The 20,617-nt window shown below is 38.2% G+C and overlaps 1 protein-coding gene across 1 annotated transcript; it reads left to right on the forward strand.

The window, feature by feature from the left end:
- The first annotated feature begins 588 nt into the window (after positions 1 to 588).
- Positions 589 to 20,330, forward strand: LOC134883040 (activin receptor type-1B-like). The gene is given in 9 exon segments (XM_063911145.1): positions 589 to 682; positions 2,769 to 3,014; positions 12,942 to 13,208; positions 14,614 to 14,844; positions 14,988 to 15,155; positions 16,220 to 16,376; positions 16,499 to 16,623; positions 16,742 to 16,872; positions 17,796 to 20,330. Coding segments are annotated over 9 exon segments (1,545 nt in total). The 3' UTR covers positions 17,922 to 20,330.
- Positions 20,331 to 20,617: the final 287 nt, after the last annotated feature.

The following is a 20,617-nucleotide window of genomic DNA, read 5'->3' on the forward strand; positions in this document are numbered from 1 at the left end:
AATCGGCTCTATACAGTTTTAGCTTATTGTGTTGTTTTCCTCTTATCAACCCTATCTATCATCAGGCAACTGCTTAATAATAAGAGCTATATTTATGAATGGATGGAAGGCTGGATTAATAGGGAAGTATGTCAATATGCAAGTAAATAATTATGTATCACAATGACTCATCTATTAATGTGTACTTCATAGTTGTTATTTTTGTTATGTTAAAGCGGGTAAACTTATGCCGGGTAGCTCAATTAATTTTTTTAATATCACAATTTAGTAGATGGTGTAGTGTATTAATGTATAATATATTAAACTACAAATTCACTTATTAGAGTAAATGTGGTGATTAGTAGGTAAAAAAAAAAGGGGGCCTCCAATATTTTCCTTTAAAGTGTAGTATAGTATTAGAATCTTGAAGTTAAATACCAAAGCAAACAGACAGACAGACACATGCTGTATGATTACCCACCTCTGTAATCCCCGGTGTGTGTCTGCTGCTGCCTGCTGGTGGAGCATGTTAGTAAACTGTGCACTGGCCGCCTGGTTAGCTGTCATCATCACGTCTTGCCACATAACGCTAGCTAACTTAACGTCTTAATGCGATGAACCGGGAATATATTGATCATGGCCAACCTACGGATTTCTTTAGCCGTCGTGGTTGTTCAGGCCGTCTTGTACAGAAGCTGCGAGGGTGAGTGATTTATGTTTGTTTTCTTCCTAAACTGCTGCTGCTGCTGCTCCTGCTGTTATCGAGGCAAACGGCTGTGTAGTTAGCTGTAAGCTAAAGTTAGCTATGTCAGCTAGTTTAGCCGGACGACAGATTCCACTGACACGGGTCAACATTCATTTAAATGAACTTGGGTGTTATTAATTAAACAGCCTTCATGTATATGTGACTATTACACGATATCTCACCGTCTTTCTGTCGCTGTGGAGCTTGTTAGGCTAGTCTAAAACAGCAGCAATTACAGTGTGTGGCTCACCGGCTGTAAACAGGGTTAGCTTTGCCCTGTGTAGTGATAGTTATTTACCTGCTCCGCTGTGTACAACCTTATATACCTTATATTTAGTGAGCGCTTAACTACCTCTTTGCATCACATTAATAATATGTTAATGCTTAAATAACCTTAATGATTTCTCTCATGTTGCTAATGATGGCACGTCAGTATTTTATTAGTTTAAATCTCTAACGTTACATATTTAAATCTGTAAATCATTTTGTTTTTGTGATTCAAAAGTACTCTATGAATTACTTTTATTATTAATGTTATTATCATTATAAAGCGTAGCTGTTCAATACTAATAACAATAGTATTGTTTGATAAGCTGTCCTATCCTTTAATTCTTTGTAATTGTATATTGTGTATTCAATATATATACTTTATCTTCTACTGCTGATATGTATATGTATTTTATTCTCTTACTTATTTTCTTAACCTTTTTTTTAACTTATAGATCCTAATTTAGGACTTTGGGGGCATTTAGATTGTGCAATGTCTTATCTAAATGCCGCTGTTATGAAAGAATGTCCCAAATTGGGATCAATAAAGTATGTCTTGTCTTATCTTATTTAATACATTTTTATAGAGCACTTTTCATACACTCCCACTATGTGAGAGCTTGTGAAGTATTAAAAAACCTGCTAATCTAGAGCATGAAATGTTAACGAAAGTAAAACAGTGTACTCAAATTACATGCAAATTAGTGATCTCATACCTACAGCATTTGGAGATGAACCCATATTATATTACAGTGTTGTGCTGAAGATAAGATAATATTCAGATGTTTAATAATGTGTATTACAACACGTTTACCTGTAAGTTATAGAAGATGATTACACTTTCAACTTTTATTATAGTAACATGAGCATCAGTATCTTGGCTGGGTTTCTTCGATAAGGTGTTTTTGTTTTTACAAATTTATAGCCGTGTAAAGTCTGAAATGTCACTCTCATTTCGTGTTAAGTCAGGGTTTACCTCCCTTATATCTTCTTTGGTTGTTTTGACCAACAGCATCTACCAAGTAGGTGTTGACATTACTGTATGAGTCATCACCACAGAAGATGGTGTAACACATTTACCCTACATTTCGCCTGTTTCACCTACATGACACTTAATTTCAGGTGTTTGTGTGTGGGTTTTTCTAGCAAACACATTCAGTTTACATGCTGAAAATCTGAAGGTCACATAATGTCTGTGTCTTATAATAAATGTCTTATATTTAGAAGGACCAGTGTCTTGTTTTTCAAATTGCAGTCACATCTGGTCATTTCATCCCTACTCCTACATGCCATTATAAACTCCCCACCCATTTTCTCTACTTCCTCACCACCCCACATTCCTCCATCTCTCAGTCCTTAGTTTTACTAGTTATTGTCATATATTGATCTGGGCTGAAAGGATATTTTGCATACTGTTTGCGCATCTGAAAATTGTTTGCCATTTGATTGTTTTAGAGCCAGAATGATTAGTCGCCTAATCTAAAAGTTGTTTGAGAGAAGAAATCTGTTCTATGTTTAAAATAAGACAAGATAATAATTACTTTATTAATCCCAGACTGGGACGTTTTTGTCATTTAACTGTTTAAGTAATTTCTTATGCCAAGGTTACAGAAAATGCTGTTTTCGACTTCTCAAATATGAAAATGCATTTCAAATTTATATCATATTATGTTAGAAACTTTTCATTATTCAGGACTAAATGAATAATCTAGAAAAAATCATGCAAACTAATATGTTTCACATTGTGTTGCTTCTTTTGCCTTCTTCGTCCTTGTAGCTCTGCGGTGTAACTGCACCACTCCGCCGTGTGAGAGGAATGGCTTCCAGTGTGAGACTGATGGGGCCTGCATGGCCTCCACTTCCTTCATTGAAGGCCAAGAGCAACACATCCGTATCTGCATCGCACAGGACAACCTTGTGCCCCCTGGACAACCGTTTTACTGCCTAAGTGCAGAGGGCTTGCTCAACATCCACTGTTGCTACACTGACTACTGCAACAGCATTGACCTCAAATTACCCACAGGTGAGGACTGTCTATCATGTTGTACGACTGGAAACACTTGTTGCACTTAAGAGTGTTCATGAGCTTGAAATCTTCATGCCCCCTTGTGTCTCTTCACCTTGAGTTCCACACATCTGACGTCCGCTCATACAGTGGAGGAAATAAGTATTTGATCCCTTGCCAATTTAGTTAGTTTACCCACTTACAAAGAAATGAACAGCCTGTAACGTTATGGTAGGTTTATTTTGACAGTGAGAGACAGAATATCAACAAAAAAAAAATCCAGAAATGTAGATTAAGAATTCTGGCTCCCACGGACCAGTTAAATAAGTCCTCTCTCTTTAAGAAAGTACTCCTGATGTCAACTCATTACCTGGATAAAAGACACCTGTCCACAGTTAATAAATCAGATTACTACCTCTCCACCGAGGGCAAGACCAAAGACAGGTCTTGTGGTCATGGTGGAACTAATGTCCAAGCACATCACGGACAAGATTGTAGACCTGCACAAGGATGGCATAAGCCAGAAGACCACCAGCAAGCAGCTTGGTGAGAGAGAGACAACTAGTTTGATTATTAGAAGATGGAAGAGGCACAAAATGACCATCAATTGCCCTCAATCTGGGGCTCCACCATCTAAGATCTCGCCTCTTGGGGCATCAATGATCATGAAATAGGTGAGGGATCAGCCAAGAACTACACAGGAGGGACTTGTTAATGATCTGAAGGCAGCTGGGACCACAGTCTCAAAGAAAACTATTGGTAACACACTCTGCCGTAATGGATGAAAATCATGCGGCGCCCCTGCTCAAGAAGGCACATGTACAGGGTCTGAAGTCTGCCAGTGATCCTCTGAATGATTCAGAGAAGGCTTATGAGATCAGATGAGGTCAGATGAGACCAACATCAAGATCTTAGGCATCAATTCAACATGTCGTGTTTGGAGGAAGAGAAATGCTGACTATTACCCCAAGAACACCATCCCCAGAGTCAAGCATGGAGGAGGAAACATTATGCTTTGGGGGCGTTTTTCTGCTAAGGGGACAGGGTGATTCACTGCATCGAGGGGATGATGGAGGGGGCCATGTATCGTAAAATATTGGCTGATAACCTCCTTCCCCTAAGGCATATTTTGCAAGGTGATCAAATATTTTCCCCTAATTAAAGGCATATTCAATAATAACTTTTTTAATGTACATTTCTGGATTTTTAAAAATATATTCTATGTCACTGTTAAAATAAACCTACCATGTTCATTACAGACTTTTCATTTCTTTGTAAGTGAAACTAACTAAATTGGAAGGGGATCAAATACTTATTTCCTCCACCTCCACTGTACATGTTTGAGTGTGAGTGAGTCAAGCACAGACAAGAACATGTTTCCTGTTTTCTACACAATCTGTGACTAATGGTTCCTGAGAAAATACAGGTTTCCACTGGTATTTTGTACACTGTCCAAAAATATGAATCAGAGTGTGTATAGAGAGAAGAATGGAACTGGGGAAACATTGTGACAGGAAATTGTCGACAGTAGCATGCACAAAAACACAGGTTACTATAAAGCTTTTAACTAAAAAGCAGCACTTCATAGATTGGTACAGTATAAACAAAGGCTTATGTTTAAATGATCTTTTACACTTTCACAGTACTGAATGGTCTTGGGATAATTATGGTACTACAATAGTTGATGCTAAATTTAAAGGACCCAGAGAGTAATTAATTTCTCTGGAGTTGAGAAGAAAATCAACACAAACTTGACAAAGATGGGTACAGTCCGAACAAAGGTAGGACTGCTTCAAAATCTGAGAATGGTCAAAAAAAGCAATAAGCAGACTTCTTGCGCCTTCAATGTTTTTTGACAGCTGTTGCTTTTGACTGACAGACAAACCTTTCAGTGTAGACACTGTAATTGAGTAATTCTCTATTAAATAACTTGAAATATAACCGATATAATTTGAAACATGTTATCATTTTCTGCTTAGCCAAAAATGTATCCCCATCCTAACTACCAACCCTAAGCAGTAAATATCAGGGATTGTCTTACATTGAATGAAAATTCTAGAACGCTGAATTATAATTTTGGAATGTTGAATTTAAGTCCTAGAATATTGCACTACAATTCTACAATGTTGACTTAAAATTCTAAAATGGTGGATGAAAATTTGAGAATGTTGGATGAAAATTCTACAATGTTGAATGAAAATTCTAGAATGGTGGATGAAAATTCTAGAATGTTGAATGCAAATTCTAGAATGGTGGATGAAAATTCTAGAATGTTGGATGAAAGTTCTAGAATGCAAATTCTAGAATGTTGAACGCAAATTCTAGAATGTTGAATGCAAATTCTAGAATGTTGAATGAAAATTCTAGAATGTTGAATGAAAATTCTAGAATGTTGAATGAAGATTCTAGAATGCTGGATGAAAATTCTAGAATGTTGAACGCAAATTCTGGAATGTTGAACGCAAATTCTAGAATGGTGGATGAAAATTCTAGAATGGTGGATGAAAATTCTAGAATGTTGAATGAAAATTCTAGAATGTTGGATGAAAATTCTAGAATGTTGAACGCAAATTCTAGAATGTTGAACGCAAATTCTAGAATGTTGGATGAAAATTCTAGAATGTTGAATGGAAATTCTAGAATGTTGAATGAAGATTCTAGAATGTTGGATGAAAATTCTAGAATGTTGAACGCAAATTCTAGAATGTTGAACGCAAGTTCTAGAATGTTGGATGGAAATTCTAGAATGTTGGATGCAAATTCTAGAATGTTGGATGAAAATTCTAGAATGTTGAATGAAGATTCTAGAAAGTTGGACGCAAATTCTAGAATGTTGAATGCAAATTCTAGAATGTTGGACGCAAATTCTAGAATGTTGGATGAAACTTCTAGAATGTTGAACGCAAATTCTAGAATGTTGGATGAAAATTGTAGAATGTTGAACGCAAATTCTAGAACTGTCGATGAAACTTCTAGAATGTTGAACGCAAATTCTAGAATGTTGGATGAAAATTGTAGAATGTTGAACGCAAATTCTAGAACTGTCGATGAAAATTCTAGAATGTTGGATGCAAATTCTAGAATCTTGGGCGCAAATTCTCGAATGTTGAACGCAAATTCTAGAATGTTGGATGAAACTTCTAGAATGTTGAATGCAAATTCTAGAATGTTGAACACAAATTCTAGAATGTTGGACGCAAATTCTAGAATGTTGGGCGCAAATTCTCGAATGTTGAACGCAAATTCTAGAATGTTGGATGAAACTTCTAGAATGTTGAATGCAAATTCTAGAATGTTGAACACAAATTCTAGAATGTTGGATGAAAGTTCTACAATATTGAACCGAATTCTAGAATGTTGAACACAAATTCTAGAATGTTGGATGAAAGTTCTACAATATTGAACCGAATTCTAGAATGTTGAACAAAAATTCTAGAATGTTGGGCGCAAATTCTAGAATGTTGAACAAAAATTCTAGAATGTTGGGCGCAAATTCTAGAATGTTGAACACAAATTCTAGAATGTTGGATGAAAGTTCTAGAATGTTGGATGAAAGTTCTAGAATGTTGAAGGCAAATTCTAGAATGTTGAACACAAATTCTAGAATGTTGGCCGCAAATTCTAGAATGTTGGCCGCAAATTCTAGAATGTTGAACGCAAATTCTAGAATGTTGAACACAAATTCTAGAATGTTGGATGAAAGTTCTAGAATGTTGGATGAAACTTCTAGAATGTTGAATGCAAATTCTAGAATGTTGAACACAAATTCTAGAATGTTGGGTGCAAATTCTAGAATGTAGAACAAAAATTCTAGAATGTTGGGCGAAATTCTAGAATGTTGAACGCAAATTCTAGAATGTTGGATGAAACTTCTAGAATGTTGAACGCAAATTATAGAATGTTGAACGCAAATTATAGAATGTTGGATGAAAATTCTAGAATGTTGAATGAAGTCTAGAATGGTGGATGAAAATTCTAGATTGTTGAATGCAAATTCTAGAATGTTGGATGAAACTTCTAGGATGTTGAATGCAAATTCTAGAATGTTGAACACAAATTCTAGAATGTTGGACGAAAGTTCTAAAATATTGAACGCAAATTCTGGAATGTTGAACGCAAATTCTAGAATGTTGAACGCAAATTCTAGAATGTTGGACGCAAATTCTGGAATGTTGAATGCAAATTCTAGAATGTTGAACGCAAATTCTAGAATGTTGGATGAAAATTCTAGAATGTTGGACGCAAATTCTGGAATGTTGAACGCAAATTCTAGAATGTTGAACGCAAATTCTAGAATGTTGGACGCAAATTCTGGAATGTTGAACGCAAATTCTAGAATGTTGAACGCAAATACTAGAATGTTGGATGAAAATTCTAGAATGTTGAATGAAGATTCTAGAATGTTGGATGAAAATTCTAGAATGTTGAACAAAAATTCTGGAATGTTGAACACAAATTCTAGAATGTTGGATGAAAGTTCTAGAATATTGAACGCAAATTCTGGAATGTTGAACGCAAATTCTAGAATGTTGAACGCAAATTCTAGAATGTTGAACAAAAATTCTAGAATGTTGGGCGCAAGTTCTAGAATGTTGAACGCAAATTCTAGAATGTTGGATGAAAGTTCTAGAATATTGAACGCAAATTCTGGAATGTTGAACGCAAATTCTAGAATGTTGAACGCAAATTCTAGAATGTTGAACAAAAATTCTAGAATGTTGGGCGCAAGTTCTAGAATGTTGAACGCAAATTCTAGAATGTTGGGCGCAAGTTCTAGAATGTTGAACGCAAATTCTAGAATGTTGGATGAAAATTCTAGAATGTTGAATGAAGTCTAGAATGGTGGATGAAAATTCTAGATTGTTGAATGCAAATTCTAGAATGTTGGATGAAACTTCTAGGATGTTGAATGCAAATTCTAGAATGTTGAACACAAATTCTAGAATGTTGGATGAAAGTTCTAGAATATTGAACGCAAATTCTGGAATGTTGAACGCAAATTCTAGAATGTTGAACGCAAATTCTAGAATGTTGAACACAAATTCTAGAATGTTGGACGAAAGTTCTAAAATATTGAACGCAAATTCTGGAATGTTGAACGCAAATTCTAGAATGTTGAACGCGAATTCTAGAATGTTGGACGCAAATTCTGGAATGTTGAACGCAAATTCTAGAATGTTGAACGCAAATTCTAGAATGTTGGACGCAAATTCTAGAATGTTGAACGCAAATTCTAGAATGTTGGATGAAAATTCTAGAATGTTGGACGCAAATTCTGGAATGTTGAACGCAAATTCTAGAATGTTGAACGCAAATTCTAGAATGTTGGACGCAAATTCTGGAATGTTGAACGCAAATTCTAGAATGTTGAACGCAAATACTAGAATGTTGGATGAAAATTCTAGAATGTTGAATGAAGATTCTAGAATGTTGGATGAAAATTCTAGAATGTTGAACAAAAATTCTGGAATGTTGAACGCAAATTCTAGAATGTTGGATGAAAATTCTAGAATGTTGAATGAAGTCTAGAATGGTGGATGAAAATTCTAGAATGTTGGCCGCAAATTCTAGAATGTTGAACGCAAATTCTAGAATGTTGAACACAAATTCTAGAATGTTGGATGAAAGTTCTAGAATGTTGGATGAAACTTCTAGAATGTTGAATGCAAATTCTAGAATGTTGAACACAAATTCTAGAATGTTGAACAAAAATTCTAGAATGTTGGGCGCAAGTTCTAGAATGTTGAACGCAAATTCTAGAATGTTGGATGAAACTTCTAGAATGTTGAACGCAAATTATAGAATGTTGAACGCAAATTATAGAATGTTGGATGAAAATTCTAGAATGTTGAATGAAGTCTAGAATGGTGGATGAAAATTCTAGATTGTTGAATGCAAATTCTAGAATGTTGGATGAAACTTCTAGGATGTTGAACACAAATTCTAGAATGTTGGATGAAAGTTCTAGAATATTGAACGCAAATTCTGGAATGTTGAACGCAAATTCTAGAATGTTGAACGCAAATTCTAGAATGTTGGATGAAAGTTCTAGAATATTGAACGCAAATTCTGGAATGTTGAACGCAAATTCTAGAATGTTGAACGCAAATTCTAGAATGTTGAACACAAATTCTAGAATGTTGGACGAAAGTTCTAGAATATTGAACGCAAATTCTGGAATGTTGAACGCAAATTCTAGAATGTTGAACGCGAATTCTAGAATGTTGGACGCAAATTCTGGAATGTTGAACGCAAATTCTAGAATGTTGAACGCAAATTCTAGAATGTTGGACGCAAATTCTAGAATGTTGAACGCAAATTCTAGAATGTTGGATGAAAATTCTAGAATGTTGGACGCAAATTCTGGAATGTTGAACGCAAATTCTATAATGTTGAACGCAAATTCTAGAATGTTGGACGCAAATTCTGGAATGTTGAACGCAAATTCTAGAATGTTGAACGCAAATACTAGAATGTTGGATGAAAATTCTAGAATGTTGAATGAAGATTCTAGAATGTTGGATGAAAATTCTAGAATGTTGAACAAAAATTCTGGAATGTTGAACGCAAATTCTAGAATGTTGGATGAAAATTCTAGAATGTTGAATGAAGTCTAGAATGGTGGATGAAAATTCTAGATTGTTGAACGCAAATTCTAGAATGTTGGATGAAACTTCTAGAATGTTGAATGCAAATTCTAGAATGTTGAACACAAATTCTAGAATGTTGGATGAAAGTTCTAGAATATTGAACGCAAATTCTAGAATGTTGAACAAAAATTCTAGAATGTTGAACGCAAATTCTAGAATGGTGGATGAAACTTCTAGAATGTTGAATGCAAATTCTAGAATGTTGAACGCAAATTCTAGAATGGTGGATGAAAATTCTAGAACAGGGGTTTTCAACTGGTTTTGTCCCAGGGACCACCATTCGGACTAGAAAGCAATCCGCGGCCCACTGATGTGCCTGCGCGTGCGCGTGTGTATTTGGTGTTACATGCATAGCTCAATGCATGAAACATGAAAGAGAGGCCACGCAGATTTTATAATAATAAAAGTAGATTTATTAAATTAAATTAAATTAAAGATTATTTTAAAGAAAGAATAAAGAATAATAAAGTGTTGTGCAATTCAGTATTGGGAAAAGTAACTAAAAATGTCATGCAAAGTCAGTCTAGGTGTGTGACAAAACAACAACGGAGAACAAAAATCCAACAACACCGGAGAACCAAAATCCAACAAATGAAGACCAAGGCAGCCTCAACTGCTGGCTGGTCAGGGCTTTTATAACCCAGCCAGGACAGACCTGTCACCAATCACCTGCTGTAGAGACAGAGAGATTGAGAAAAGCAGAGAGAGATTGAGAAAAGCAGGGAGAGAGAACAGGCTTACCATTAACACAGGGCGGGGCCTAAACCCGCCAGGGTCGTAACAGTGAAAACATGGGAGAATTAGGCCTACCTGTCAGTGTGATATCTGGGCGTGGTGAAGTCCACACAGCCTGTCTATTCGTGGCGAAATGGTAGACAGAGACAGTCTCATGTCATTCTCTGGATCAAGCCTAGCCCTGTACTTATTCTTTAAGTACGCCAGTGTAGAAAAACCACTCTCACACAGGTATGTGGTTGGAAAGGGCAAAAGACACCTCATTGCTTTTGCAGCAAGCTGTGGAAATTCTGTCTGGCAACTTATCCAGAATTTAACAAGGGGCTGTGTGTCGTACATATGCCTCCTGACAGAGTCTGTGGACATCTCAATCAGCTTATCCTCTTCCACAGCCGTCAGACTTGACCCTACTGATGCATCGTCACTGAATGGGAGCAGGATCCACTTGCTGTCACGGCGCCACTCTTCCGAATCAGTGAAGTACTTTGCGAATTGACGCACAAGCTTCCTCAAATGCTCACATATAGTGTCGTTGATGTCAGTGCTGTCAGGGTATTCCTCAACTGAAGGAAACATCGCCAAGTTATTGCTCTCCACTCGTTCGATCCACTTTGACATTTTTTTCACAAATGCGTCGAGCTTCTCGTAGAGCTGCATGACGTTTGCATCTCTCCCTTGCATGGAGCTGTTCAACTTGTTCAGCTCTGCAAAAACATCTGTGAGGTACGCCAGCTTAGTTAACCAGTAACTATCGTTGAAATTGGAAGCCAGATCAGAATGCTTCTCGCACAAGAACTCGTAGATAGCTCCGCGTAGTTCAAACACACGGGCGAGCACAGCGCCGCGAGACAGCCAACGTACCTCTGAATGATAAAGGAGAGAGCTGTGTTCACTTCCCAAGTCATGGCATAGGGATGAAAACAGGCGTGTATTCAATGCGTTTCGTTTTATGAAGTTGACCGTCTTGACAACGACATCAAACACACCACTGAGCTCAACACTGAGATCTTTGGAGGCGAGAGCCTCTCTATGAATCAGGCAGTGTGTCCAAATTACCCCCGGAGCCACCCTCCTTACATGCGCAAACAGTCCAGTCTTGCTGCCACTCATGGCTCGGGCCCCATCGCTGCATAATGCAACGCACCTCTGCCACGAGATATTGTGCTCCGTGAAAAAATCGTCCAGTGCTTTAAATATTTCTACACCGGTAGTTCGCCCGGGCAGTGGTTTGCAAAAAAGAAATTCCTCGCACATAGTGCCACTGTCCTCGTATCGCACAAATGTTAACAGTTGCGCATCATTAGTAACATCTGTCGTCTCGTCGATTTGAAGGGAAAACAGAACTGTCTGAAGTTTTGCCATCAGCTGGTCTTTGACATCATTTGCCATTTCCCCAATTCGTCTTCCGATTGTGTTGTCTGACAACGGAATAGTTTTTAATTTGTTGGCACATTCTTCGCTTACCATAGCTCTGCACATATCTATGGCTGCTGGCAATATAAGCTGCTCTGCAATGGTATGGGGCTTCTTACTTTTTGCAACCCTGAGAGCGACCAGATACGATGCTTTCAGTGCGTTTTCATTTATTTTTGCACTCTTCCTCATGGTAGCCTGCTGTCCTTTGAAATCACGCAACATCTGTTGCATGTACTCAACGGGTTTGGCCTTCAAGTGGACGTGATGCGTCTCCATATGCCGCGTAAGTTTCGACGGCTTCATAGCTTCATTACAGAGAATTGTTGAACATACGAAACACAGTGGTACCTCCTCTCCTGCTCTGTCTGTCGTCACTGTGAATCCATATTTAACATATTCCTCATTGTATTTTCTTTTTCGTCTTTTTTGCGAAGTTGACGCTTCGGAAGCCTGTCCTTGCCCTATCGTGGCGGCCTGTCCCTCTGTCGTGGCAGCCTGACCCTCTGTCATGGCAGCCTGTCCCTCTGGCACTTTCCTCACTACAAAACGATCCATTGGTGCTAGATATATAGCTAGACTAGTACATATGTAACAAATGTTTGCTGTACTACAACCTATCTTAAAATACTCTCGTCGGCTATGCTTATAAATGTGTGTCAACTTTGCTCGCAAGACTGTACGTAATGAATAATAAGTGAGGTTAGCGACGCAACTCATTACCATTAGCGAATCACAGGCTACCATTGACTGGATAGGCGCAAGGCTACATTCTGTCAGCTTGAATTTCCTTTATATTATTTTAAACATATTTTTCACGATATGTAACGGTATTCTGGAAATGTGTTGAAATATCAAAGCGAATTTATATTAAAAAAAAACAATGGTGAACTGATCAACATAGGCTCTTGTCACGGACCACATGCAATGCCGCCGCGGACCACCAGGGGTCCGCGGACCACCGGTTGAAAACCCCTGTTCTAGAATGTTGAATGAAAATTCTAGAATGTTGAACGCAAATTCTAGAATGTTGAACGCAAATTCTAGAATGTTGGACGCAAATTCTAGAATGTTGAACGAAAATTCTAGAATGTTGGACGCAAATTCTAGAATGTTGCATTTAATTCTCCACTCTTCTGTCTTTCAGTCACGACTCAGGCAGGACTCGGGGGAGGCTACGGCCCAGATGGGAGCTGGGGGCTGGTGGAACTAGTGGCCGTGGTGGCAGGGCCACTGTTTCTGCTGTGTCTGCTGCTTCTGACCTTTATGTTCCTGTATCAGTACCACCAGAGGGCCTACAGCCACAGGCAAAGGTTAGAGGTGGAGGACCCCTCCTGTGATCATCTCTACATGACCAAAGACAGGACCCTGCAGGACCTCATTTACGATCTGTCCACGTCTGGTTCAGGCTCCGGTCAGTGCACAACTTGATAGTGTACTCAGAACAGAGATGTAAAGTAACACTTTTCAAAGTCAACTTCATTGTCAATCTTCTTTGTCTGAGATACAGACAGGGAGATCAAAATGCTGTTTCTCACAATCCCAAGGAATTGTGCGATATTGTTTAATGTTTATTGCTTACTCATAAAGACATGTTTATGTATCATGCTACCAAAGAGGGTTTTAAACTATGAAGAGAAGTGAGCTTCATGACAGAGTTTATGATGAGCTGAACATAAGAAAGGAACTGCATTCTACTGTTTTATTGACAGATAACTCTAACTGCACATTCCAAAAATGTGGGAGTAGGCAGAGAGGCCCAAGAGAGGGCCTGGAGGAAATAGTGGTACCAGGCACCTGGGTACTGCACGAGACAAGAAAGTTATGATAAGAGTATAAAAGGATTAGATGATAGGCTGGAGACCCGGAACCCGTGGACCCAAGGGGCGAGGACTCTGCCTGTGCTCCAACCAGAAACCTACCTGCACACACATTCAAAAATACACATATGACTTGTCATAAGGGGACCGCCCCCCTTTTCTCCAAAGAGTATAAGTATTGTGTGATGTCATATGTCGAGGCTCTGGGTGGGAATGAAATTCGGGGACCTCAATATTGAGTATGTGCATCCCTATCACAACTGGAAATAAATCAGCTTTATTATAACCTAACTACTTCATTTGGACTCCTTGCCTCGTACAGGAAATTTAGAACACAACAGAATATAGATTTAAATATCTAAAAAGACCTATATACAATATATCTACAAATATATACAAATTCCCACATTAAGAGGCCTCACTAAAAAATAGAAACATAAAGACAAGACAGTCAATATATACAAAAATAACAGTCAGTTTTTCTGTGGACACGAGGCTTATTTCTCCCATTTTTTATGTACCAATTTGCCAAAATCCTCATTAGAGGGTAATTTTAATAGGCAAAGATCATTTCTCCACCTGACATACTGTATATTTTGATTGAATGGTATAGTTATTACAGATATGTGTAATGCAGTTTATGGGCAACAACTCTGAGACGATGGCACGCCCGCTAAACTTGCAACATCTGTAGAATTGGGTTTTGTGATTAAAAATACCAATTATAGAGTGCCTTGTATTGGACCAGCCCAAGGCACTCCTGTGTAATAATCATTTTGTTTATCAGTATCATGATATGCCACATCTGTCAGACAAGAAATACTATTTAAACGGATTTTAACACATTTCTTGACCATCATTTTAAATAAATACGCTTTGTCTTTTTTATTTTTCACTTGAACTTCAGAAGAATTTAAGCAGAAGTGTCTTTGTTTTTGCAAAGCACAAGAATTAATATGAAAAAGACTGCTGATAACTGTTCTTATCTTTTCTAAGCAGGCCTGCCTCTGTTTGTCCAGCGAACCGTTGCTAGAACAATTGTCCTCCAGGAGATCATTGGTAAAGGGCGTTTCGGGGAAGTGTGGCGAGGACGTTGGAGGGGAGGTGACGTGGCAGTGAAGATTTTCTCATCCAGGGAGGAGCGCTCATGGTTCCGTGAGGCTGAAATCTATCAGACTATCATGCTGCGCCATGAAAACATCCTGGGCTTTATAGCTGCTGATAACAAAGGTGCAAACCTAGTACATGTTGTATAATGGGTGAATAGTTCACAGCTCAGGGTGAAGTGTGTTGTGTTTTTTATGTAATTATTCATCATTTTCAAGTAAATTTATAATTTCTTGTGTATGTCTTTATCCCCATCACCTGCCCAGATAATGGCACCTGGACCCAGCTGTGGTTGGTGTCGGACTACCACGAGCACGGCTCCCTGTTTGACTACCTGAATCGCTACTCTGTCACCACTGAAGGGATGATCAAACTTGCACTGTCAGCTGCCAGTGGCCTGGCACATCTGCACATGGAGATACTGGGAACACAAGGTGACTGCCTCATTTATAATGCAACACATAAAGTGCTGCTGTTAATCATTTCTCTTTTGTCTCCTTCCTCCCCCACAAGATCACGCTAGAATTATGTTATGTTTGATTGGTTGTGTTTGCAACAATAAAAGGTTCATAATGTTTCCCATAATTTGCTGTTTTTGAATATAAACATACTGTGAATAGAAACTGAATTGGATGGAAGGGATAGATTATGTTGGGGTGTTTAAATAATTGCAGGATGGCATCTCATGCAATGAAATAACATAAAATACATGTTTAACCTTTTGAATTCTTTTAGCTTAAAAATAAATGAAAATAGAGTAAAGAAATCCTAGTTCACTTCGACCAAAACTACCAGAGAAGGCAGGTTTAACCTTTTTTTCCAATGATGTTCTTTATACATTTGTTGTGGCCAATTGAAATAGTTTCCTTTCTCTTTGTCATCTGAGTTATCTTAGAAAACAATTCCCTCTGAATCCTCAGCTTAACTACCCGTATGGAGATTAAAGTAAAGTTGCTGAAATTAGGGGTGTGTTGGAGCTATATTTTGATTTATATTATAGTCAAACATTTATGTTTTGTAGTTTCCAGGCTTTTATTTTGAAGGCACGTTTGGGCACTGGGTGATTAAGCCACCTGTAGTAATTGTATATATTGGAGACAGGTGGTGGTGGGAATAGGGCACCAGTAGGCACATGTTTTTTACCAGGGTTATTCGGAAAGAAAGGAGAAAGGGAATCAATAGGAAAGTGTGTTCATTGATAGGAGAAATAAATGGACAAAATGGAGATTCTTGTCTGGACTTGATTCCTTCCCCTGCGTACAATTCGCTAACTGGTGCCTCAGCGGCCGTATTACTTTAAGTTCCTTATCTGTTTATTTGTATATGATTTTCGCCGCTACAGGGTGTTGTTCTATTTTTACTAACCAAACTGGTGGCCAAAAAGAATGTTATAGTTTCTAGTTTCTAAATAAAGAGAGTCGACATTGACCTAAAAAAAAACAACTATTGAGAGATAAGAATTCACAAGTGCCTGTCATGTACTCTTCTGTTTTGGTAGGAAAACCAGGTATTGCCCACAGAGACCTGAAGTCCAAGAACATCCTGGTGAAGAAGAACTGCACCTGTGCCATCGCTGACCTGGGCTTGGCTGTCCGTCATGACTCTGCCTCCGACACTATCGACATTGCACCCAATCAGAGGGTGGGCACCAAGAGGTCAGTGTCAACATACATACCTGCAGCTGCTGACTGTGCTTTCTCACAGATATCTTTGACATCTTTTCCAGAAAACACTTGGAAACATGTTTACAGACTGCGATTCTTCTTACATCTCTCAGGTACATGGCTCCAGAGGTTTTGGACGAGACGATCAACATGAGACACTTCGACTCATTCAAATGTGCTGATATCTACGCTTTGGGGCTGGTCTACTGGGAGATTGCACGCCGCTGTAACACTGGAGGTCAGACTCGTTTGTTTTTAATCTGGATACTCAACCTGGGTTGTTTTGATATTTTTATCCATGTTAACGACTGAGATCACAGCACTGATCTGACCTCGCCTTTGTCCCGTGTTATCAGGTATCCATGAGGATTACCAGCTGCCCTACTACGATCTGGTTCCGTCTGACCCTTCCATAGAGGAGATGAGAAAGTTGGTCTGTGACCAAAAGCTTCGACCCAACATTCCTAATTGGTGGCAGAGCTACGAGGTATAAAAATGATCGCTTAAAGCCATATGTTTTCACTTTTGAACATCTGACTTATACCAGAAGGGTAATTCCAGTTTAGTACAACATGGAGTCATTGCTAAGATCTATAAATGCTGGGTAATCACTCATAGAAGTCCAAGATGTTATTAGGTAGAACCACAAAGTTAAATGACTCTCAAGGTAATGTATATATAAACACACTATTTAAAACATCTATAAAAGACTAGACCAATGTTATATATTTGAGTGGTTTCCTTACATTTTAGCAAATGTTTCCAATGTTCAAACCTAGAAAAATCTGTCACTTTAATCAGAGTACCAGTCCATTCTGCAATGATAAACTCCTAAGTCCTACTTTTTTTGTTAAACGTTTTGATTCGGTGCCCCCAGTGTCAGAAAAAGGAAATATTGTGCCTTTTTAGTATGGTCATAATTATTCTCTCAAAAATATTTGTCAAACTGTTTACAGGCCGTCTGCTCTTGTGTGTTTGCATGTGCCAAGAGGGATGCACATTATGGCTGCACTTGCTTTCGGTTAATCTTACTTAATCTGTTGGCTTTTTTACAACTTGAGCCAGATATATCGGCCAGTATTACGAGATTGTGTGACGCATACACCAGTACAGGCAATAACAAAGTGGTGAACAGAAATGACAAACTTATATTTTTGTGTAATGTAGTCGCTAGAAATGACAGCCAAAGCTAGGAATATAAGCCTAGCGATGCAATAAAGCTCTTTCTGAATGGAACGTTCTATATTATTATTTGCATTTTTGAGACAAATGAGTGTTTTGACACACGAAACACAATACTCTTTTAAATAAGCTGTCAACATTATGCATGGAGCACTACATTTGTGTCATCATAAGTATGTGCACTACAATCTTTTAATCCTTATCTGCCCCACCTCCATGTTGTTACAGGCCTTACGGGTAATGGGCAAGATCATGAGGGAGTGTTGGTACTCTAATGGAGCCGCCCGCCTGACAGCCCTGCGCATCAAGAAGACCCTCTCCCAGCTCAGCATTCAAGAGGACATTAAAGTGTGAGCTGAGAGAACGAGCACTGAGCAGGACCCGACTCCGGACTGTGGAAAACTGAGCACTTTGTAAAATATTTTCTCCATTGACACTCCTGCCAGTTTTGAGGCCACTTGATTTCTGACCAACCCTACCTCGCTTACCCAGCCAAACTACCAAGAACACCTTTCCTGTCTTGTCCTCAGCTACTGCTGCCCTTCTCGTCCCTCTCTACACTCCGTACTAACAAGGATCCTTGGATTAACTGTGTACTTGTATGCAATCGATCGCAGGACATGTAATTAACCATTTAACCTTCTGAAAAACAGTTGCTGATATTTCCTCAAAGTCTCTCCGATCACTTAATAGTTAACAAACCACATTAGCTCTTCTTGTGTTTGAAAGGGTGCAAACTGGCAGTGTTTTTAACTTATTTTTACTTATTCTGTTATTCAGATGACTAAATCTTGTTATTAATATATGGGGTGTTTGTGAGGCTATTGTTCAGGTTTCTCTGTGCCACTTACAGCATACAGGCACAGATCACTAACTGCTTAGAAATCTTTCAAAGAGAAATATCCATCTGGTTCTGCTACCACTGTGTCGTTTGCTTGTATGCCGATTACCATGTAAGCATGTACAAAGCACTTAAAGCAGTTTGTGTTTTAAGACTTCAAAGTCATAGGAGCTTGGCCACTTGCCAAACATGATTTAGCCTTTGGACCCCTTGCCTGGAGCCCTTCCCATAAGCTGTTGTAAACCTCAGGTTTTCCTTATGCTTTCCAATCAACATGTTGTTTTGGCTCTTTAGAACCATCTAAAGCAAAATACAGACATAGGAATCAATCAAAATGTATTATAGAAGGATGGGGGGTGTTAGATGTAGAGCAACAGCTACCAGGGTCCATGTGTTTTATGTGTTGGATCTTCTTAGCTGAAACACTGGATTGGGACACTTCTTACAGAACACATGTAGAATATTTAAATGGTTGTATCTATCTAAAGCCGCTGTGTCTCGATCAACCCTCAGACCATAACCTGCCAAGAGAGTAAGCTCCAGCCGCTCAGATAAGCCGGTGTGCACGACACTCGGATAAACCTTACGTCCTTTGCAGCAGCGAATCCTATTTACACTGTACTTTAAACACAGGATTTTTTTCATTTTTAGTCCATTTTAAATACACTAACTCTGAACCTGAATCATAGTTTGATTTTATGATATGTTTTTAATATATTATCAGAGCACGTCGAATGTTCCTTTCCCTGCAGGGCATATATTTCCTGGCCAAGTATAAATACTGCACATAAACTACCTGTTTAGGGTGATACTAGTGTATATAAGATGGTTAAATTAGATTTTATGTCATGTTTGAAAAGGTTGAATCTTTTTAATGTTTTTTTTTGTTTGTTGGAAGAGAAAATCTATCTTACTAACTTGTGTTTTAATGTTAACGGAATGATCTACTGTTTGACCTCTGAAATGACATCTGTGTGTCAGACTCAGCTCTTATGTTGACTTTCTCCCAATACCGCTCTATTACTGCACAGCAGCATTTGATTTTCCCCCTCAAAGCTCCTTTTGTTCACCATACAATACCTCCTCAATGTGCAAATTGTATGTGGATTTTTTCCATCAATCTCAGAAATCACTGTCAAATTGTTTTGTTTTCAGGAAATAGGTGCACTTTCATCTTTAGCTGTATGCAATTTCAACAGGTACTTTGTGTGTGTTTGTCTCTAATCTTTCCCGTGTTATTTATATTTGTATGCTGTGAGTCCCTACGCAAGGCTGAAGGCCACGTGTGCACTACTACTGACCTCGCAGCATTAAAACCAAATGTTCTCAGCATAATCGCTGGTCATGTCCTCAAGTGTTTATTTAAGATCACACCACTGAAAATGAGAATGTTTATACAAATCATGCCAACCAGTTGCAGAACTCTGCTGACTAGAGTCTGTAAGGAGGATCTGACTTTGTCTTTGGGAGAAGAAATGTTGTAACTAAATACTACTGAAATGTCTCAATGCTGTCTCAGAAATGTGTTTTACCAATACGTTTATTTTAAAAATCACTCGCTCACTGTATTTTGTAAGTCCTTCAGGATGTACGTAAGGACAAAGAGACGGCCCATGGCTGGGACACAATGTGTAGATCTACTGTTTGATAAGTGGTTGAGTGTCAACCATGACATATACACTAAAGGGGAATGTTTGTCATGTCCAATAGTACCTGCCTTACAATGTATTAAATGCATAGTGTATTTAAGGGTTGAAATACCTTGCTCCAAGTATCACCAAGGAAGAATAGGGTGTGAGACAAAGAAATTGGTTGTTATTCTGCAGATAGTGAAAGAGAAAACTGCATCCATGTAAAAACCCCTTCAGGACTTCAATCATGTACCTTCTAATATAGATTAATAAATGCAATTGTTTTCATAATTGGTGTGTATTCATTTTACTTTCTTTTGTCTCAAACAACCAGACTTTGTGTGAAAAAATTACTAATGACATTTATCTCAACTGTCCTAAAGTGTCACATGGAATTTCATTTGTATTAAAATAGTAACTCAATTACATAAATGACAACTTTTCATTTTTAACTAATAACTTCAGTTTATTAATTGTGTAACATCTTCTCAGTTAAAAAACAATTGATTCGAATCACAACGCCATTTCCATTGTGGGCTCAGATACTGGATCAAGTTACTCATACTTGTGTTGTTAAT

This window comes from Eleginops maclovinus, chromosome 20, assembly GCF_036324505.1.
Source record: "Eleginops maclovinus isolate JMC-PN-2008 ecotype Puerto Natales chromosome 20, JC_Emac_rtc_rv5, whole genome shotgun sequence".
Classification (NCBI taxonomy): Eukaryota; Metazoa; Chordata; class Actinopteri; order Perciformes; family Eleginopidae; genus Eleginops; species Eleginops maclovinus.